General features: G+C 45.0%; 1 protein-coding gene across 2 annotated transcripts in view; it reads left to right on the top strand.

Annotated features, from left to right (window-relative positions):
- The first annotated feature begins 2,858 nt into the window (after window positions 1–2,858).
- Window positions 2,859–6,247, top strand: part of RPE65 (retinoid isomerohydrolase RPE65) — a 28,303-nt gene continuing 24,914 nt past the window's right edge. For both annotated transcript variants that reach the window (XM_056110869.1, XM_056110868.1), the window contains exons 1-2: window positions 2,859–2,869; window positions 3,849–3,931. In XM_056110869.1, the coding sequence (XP_055966844.1) occupies window positions 2,859–2,869; window positions 3,849–3,931 (94 nt within the window). The remainder of the gene's footprint in view (window positions 2,870–3,848; window positions 3,932–6,247) is intronic.

Raw genomic sequence — 6,247 nt, 5'->3', positions numbered from 1 at the left:
GTCAATATGGTGACCAAAGAGGGCTAAGAGGTTGCCCTGCATTTCCAAAATATCTGTACTTCTGTAGCACTTTAAAAAATTATACCGAATAGTTGTTACTTTCCTATAATCTATGCGGTGACAAGATCTATAAAAGCAGGGACAATGTCCATCTCTGTCATGTCTATAAATGATGCTCAATATTTTTTAAATCAGTAGGTAAATAAATGAATGAGGGTGAACACAAGGGTTCAGTGATAGTAGAGAGATGGGCAACCAGGACAGGGGTCAGGGGACAATGAGGTAACCCGGATCAGCTCAATTCCCATTCTAGCCACTCTCACAGAGCTTCTTTCTTTCCAATTAACTTTGCTTTCTCCTTGGGAAAAACGAATGTCTCTCAAAAACAGTCAAGCTTAGGAATATGATGCTGCCACAGGTCGACCTATACATGTAGGGTGACTGCATCAGCAGCCTGGTGGTGCCTTCAGACTTTCTGATGCCCCCAAATTGCTGCTGTGCCTTTGGCCAGACCCCAACAACTTGGGGCCAAGTTTACCAAGAAATTAGATGGCCAAAAGTTAGGTATGTGGGAGCCACACCCACAAACCATCTCCAGCTCAGCTATACAAGCTCATTCATTGGCCTTATTTCAGAGACCCATAAATCACAAAAGAGATCAAAAACCGCAATTAGAAAAGTGGCATGGCGTGCCCTACAGGGCATATTCCAATAGTTTATTTCTCTGGAAAAGACGGAAACAAGGGTTATGATCTAGAAGCACACAAAAGAATCTCCAAACCAAGCAGCTCACTGCAGAGATGCCTCCAGACTTTAAGTCAATCCATCTTCACTAGGGTGCCTCAGATGGGAGTAGGCGTTGTCCCTCCACCTGCCCTCTAAAAACCACCACGGCCACCGACTTACAGAACCCAAAGAGAAGTGCAAGTACGTGAGTACATTGACAACAAACTCCAGGCCTCAAGGGATAGGAGATGGGCCAGTCCCCTTCCCCACTGGACCCTGGAGGTCATGCCCACAAACTGCCTCTGGCTGCTACTTAAACTCCTTACCGGCCATGATCCAGAGACACAAAAAAGAATCTTTGAACTGAGCAGCTTTCTGCAGAGATTCCTCCAGACCCTAATTATATGGAATTTTGGAGTTCCAGGAGTACGTGGCCACTCTTGCAGCCATGTGATATTTTATGCTGTTCATAACAAGCAATACAAAAGAGAGTATGGGGAGGAGTGGGATGGGGGGGATACAGGGGTTATTGGTGATGGAAGATGTGCACTGGTGGAGGGTTGAGTGATCAATCATTGTATGACTGAAACTCAAACAGGAAAGCTTTGTAGCTGTATCTCACAGTGATTAAAATAATAAGAATAAAATAAAATTTTATTTCATTTTATTGTTATTATTTTATTGAGAACATCATGCAACGACTGGAATGAGAAGAAATGGGAGTGAAGATAGATGGTCAGCAGCTACACCACCTCCACTTTGCTGATGACATCATTTTAATAATACCAAACATTAGCCAAGCAGCACAAATGCTGGCCAACTTCGATCACGAGTGTGGAAAGGTCGGACTGCAGCTGAACCTCACCAAGACTATGTTCATGAAAAATGAACTAGTCCCTGATGTTCCATTTGCTCTCAACAGAATGAACATCTCTGAATGCAGCAGTTACGTGTACCTGGGTTGAGTACTTAACATGAGGAACAACTTGGTGCCAAAACTGCAGATGAGGAAGAGAGCAGTGTGAAACGAACGCCTTCAAGAGTGTCGAAGAAGTTGTTAAGAGGACGAAGAACCCCCGGCTCCGGGCACATCTCGACTCCACCATTCTTCCTGCACTAACATACACCTCAGAGACCTGGGCCCTACAAAAACAGGACAAGAACGCTATTTGGGTATCTCAAAGAGGAACTGAAAGAGCTATGCTTGGAGTATCATGCTTCACTCAAGTGAGAGAAGAAATTCGGAGTTCTGACCTCTGTCGACAATCAACAATCAGGGACGTTGGGGCTGGAGCAATAGCACAGGGCATAGGGCATTTGCCTTGCATGCTGCCACCCAGGTTCAATTCCCAGCATCCCATATGGTCTCCCAAGTACTGCCAGGAGTAATTCCTGAGTGAATTAGCCAGGAGTAACACCTAAGCATCACTGGGTGTGACCCAAAAAGAAAAAAAAAGAATCAGGGAAGCTGTCTCATTTGCCAAGGCGTCGAAAATCAGATGGGCCGGACACGTAATTCGATTTAGAGACTACCACTGGATTAGAGCTGTTACTGACTGGATTTCATGGGATGTCAAAAGGATGCGTGGCCGCCCACCTATGAGATGGTCAGACTTCTTCGTCAAAACCCTGAACAAACAGTTTGAGGTTCTTCGTGTTCCTGGAGTGAGCAGATGCCATTGGGCTACACTAGCACGTGACATGGACAAATGGAGATGTTACTGGTGCCCGCTCAAGAAAATTGAAGATCAACGGGATGACAATTGATACAAGTGATACAAAATAAAATTAACATTCTGAATTAGAAAACAAGTAATGTGGAGTTCATGCCCAATTCAATCAGCTTAATCAGAGGCTGAATAAATAGCAGTAATACTACATTTAAAAAAAAAAGCAGTCAAACAACTGTTATGGGAATCACAAGCCCAAATAATGCTCAAGTATCAGAAGGATCTGAATGATGAAAGCTACTTCTGTTCTCCCCTCCCTGAGCTGCAAGCAGGGAAAAGACTCCCAAAGCCATAATTCCCTTGAGGGTGGGAGGGGAATTAGAAGGAATAAAGAACCCTGGTTGATGACTTGCTTCCTCACTCTGCCGTTGGTGCCAGAACTTTCAATCCTCTGCTGAGAAAATGTCCATCCAGTAAGTAACTCTGGGAGATTTTGTTCCCATGCCTCAGTGGGTTGCTGTTAAATGGACTATTTTGGGATCTCCTGAAAAGTACTGATGACCTGTTTAGGATGGCTCTAGCTGTTGTTGTGGGATTTCTTCCTATTTATAAACTGAATTAATGATCCTGATCTCAGGTCTAAATGATAGTGGGATGTATATGCTTGTAGAGGAGGCCTTGGGAATGTCTGTGAGCATGAAGATTTTAATGAGGCAGAGCTGGGTTTTCTGCTTATTACCTAGCCATTTTCGATTGTGGACTTTGGACAAATTATTTAACTCTTTGAAGTCTAGGAGTTTCCATAGATAAAATGAGTGCAAGAGTAGTACTAGTCACATTGTGGTTGAAAAGAAGGAAGGAAGGAAGGATGGAAGGAAGGAAGGAAGGAAGGAAGGAAGGAAGGAAGGAAGGAAGGAAGGAAGGAAGGGATGGGAAGATGGAGGGAAGGAGGAGAAAGAGAGGGAGAGGGAGGGAGGGAGGGAGGGAGGGAAAGAGGGAGGATGGGCATGGTGATAAGCTGGTGAGTATCAAAGCAATCATCTCCCTACTCATGGAAAGAAAGAAATAAGTCTAGCTGGGCAAGAGAAAGTCCTGTGCTAAGAGTAGATGCAGAACTGAGTAATTCTGCAGGAAGGACTTGGGGTAAAAATGTGATCAGAGCAGCATCACTTGATACCTGATGTTCAGAAATATGGGGAATCTGCAGAGGGCAGGATTACAGCTGGTGTGACATTAAATGGGAGGTCACTTCCTCCTGACATCAAAGGAGCACTGATCCACACTTGTCTTGCAAAGCCGAGTAGAGGTCTATCCACGTAACTGCTGTAACGCTCCAGCCCTGGTCAGACAGAGGCAAGCACTTGGAGCAGTTTTCCCCTGGAGCTCTGCTTCTGTCACTCCCATTACTTAGTGTCTAACCTGAGCTTTTTCATCTTCATTCTGCCCTTTCAGAGTTGAGCATCCTGCAGGTGGTTACAAGAAGCTGTTCGAAACTGTGGAAGAACTGGCCTCGCCGCTGACTGCTCACGTCACAGGTAAGTCCCGTTTTCTTAACTAGCTACCTCCTTGCTTTTGTTGAACTCTCTCTTTTGTCTTTGTGGGCACGTCTCGGTGCTGGTTCCTCCTGCAAGCAGCATAGAAGAGAACCTGGAGGTCTGGGCATTGTACCGCTAGATACACGTCCTCTTGTCTATTTTTGTTTTATTTCTCTACTGTAGGAAAAAAATATTACCTGTTTGTACACCCTGTAGGACTGAACTGTGCCTTTGTGATCTTTAAATAGTCAGTGTCTGGCACAGAGTAAATAGTCTGTAAATGTTGCTTCCATCAGCGTCTGGATAAACGAAGTCCCAGAAACAGTATCTGGGAAGATCACGCTAGAGGGCAGCAGATTTCATCCCAATTCCATTGGAAGAGAGTCCTGGAGTCAAGCAGATGTTGCTGAGTGCAGCTCAGGGAGTTTACGTGCTCAGAATCCTACGTCCCCATCCTCAATGCTATCAACTGCCAAAAAATTAAAAACCAAACTTTAACTTCTGGAAATGTAGAGATTAAATTATGGTAACTGTTGTTACTGTGTTTATCATTATCCAGTGAGAACAAAACAGGTGCTATAGCCCCTTATAGCATCCTTGCTCGCATCTGATGGCTATGGGAAAGATCAAAGCTGGGACAAGTCTCTTTTCTCCCATTTCCTCTTTTGTGAAAAAGAAAGAATGAGGCAAACACTCTTTATTGATTAGATTCCAATGCTAAAGATGCTAACACTCTGGGTTTTAGCAGTTGAAAGAGTGCTGTGCTCTTTAATTAAACTGCTTTGTTTCTTAAGGTTTGTTTTGCTTTTTTTGAATCACAACCCATGTTGCACAGGGGTTACTCCTGGTTAATGCACTCAGGAATTACTCCTGGTGGTGCTCAGGGGACCATATCAGATGCTGGAAATCAAATCTGGGTCAGCCACATGCAAGGCAAATGCCCTTCCCTCTGTGCTATCACTCCAGCCCCCTAAAGTTTGTTTTGGTTTGGGGGCTATACTCAGTGACACTCGGGGGCTACTTCTGACTCTACACTTAGGAATTACTTTTGTAGCACACAGGGAATCATACGGGGTGCCGGGGATTACAGCCAGGTTGTGTCACATGCAAGGAAACCCTGTACTATTTCTCCAGCCTCTATTCTTTAGGTTTTTTTGGTTTGTTTTGTTTTTTGCTTTTTGGGTCTCACCTGGCGATGCACAAGGGTTACTCCTGGCTCTGCACTCAGGAGTTACTCCTGGCGGTGCTCAGGGGACCATATGGGATGCTGGGAATCGAACCCGGGTCGACCGCATGCAAGGCAAACGCCCTACCCGCTGTGCTATCTCTCCAGTCCCTCTTTAGTTTTTTTAAGAACTAGAAATCCTTATTGGATGGGCTTATGGAATTTGCTGCAGGTTTTTTTTTTATTTATTGAATCACTGTGGGAAAAGTTACAAAGCTTTCAGGTTTAAGTCTCGGCCGTGCAATCATCAAACACCTTTCCCTTCACCAGCACTTATTTTTCACCAACAAGTACCCCAATATACCCCCCTCCCACTCCTCCCAATGTCTGTGAGGCAGATGAATTCTAGTTAACACTCTATCTACTTTGATTAGTTTCATTGTTTCGACACAAGATGCACCATTATTATTTAGAGTTTACACCCCAAAATCAGACCTGCTGAAAAGGCATTGTGGAATAATTTGTTTTCTACAGCTGGTTAGAAGAGCCAAATGATGTCGCGCGGCCACTATCACAGCTGCGCGATTTTGGATTTCTGATATTTTAATTATCAAGCCTGGAAGTATTTCTGCCGAGAGTCAGATAATTATGAAATTTGTTTCTGAGGCTCTGGAGTCATGGGCGTTCTGGAGAGCTGCTCGTGGGGGGCAACCCGTGACCTCAGTAGGGCGTGAAGGACGAGCCCAGAACACCCCCCTGCCCATGAGGTTTCAGTTGCCCCATCACCACCGGCTCATACCTGGCTTTCCAAAAAGCTCCGAGGCGACCGCCATCTTGCTGTCCAGGGGGGAAAAGGCGGAAGGGAGCAACACCCTTTCCCTCCCGGGCAGGCATGGTGGCATGGATTAATGCATAGTCCATTCACTTTTCTGCCGCAAGCTGCCGGGCTCTGCATTAAGTCCTTGTGCTTCTGGAGCCATGGCTGTGCCAGAGAGCCTGCAGGATTTTTTTAATTGGTAAGGATTAAACAAATGTTGCTTTTCAAAGGACAAAAAGACACAAACCTAATTGCTTAAATGAAGATTTTCTGGGTCGTCATTTTGCAGATGAAGATGCTGAGTCCCAGAGATGGAGAAAGGCAAACCCTGAAC

This window comes from Sorex fumeus, unplaced genomic scaffold (assembly GCF_029834395.1).
Source record: "Sorex fumeus unplaced genomic scaffold, SorFum_2.1 ptg000011l, whole genome shotgun sequence".
NCBI lineage: Eukaryota > Metazoa > Chordata > Mammalia > Eulipotyphla > Soricidae > Sorex > Sorex fumeus.
Note: the sequence above shows the minus strand (reverse complement) of the source record. Positions and strands in the feature narration are given on the sequence as shown.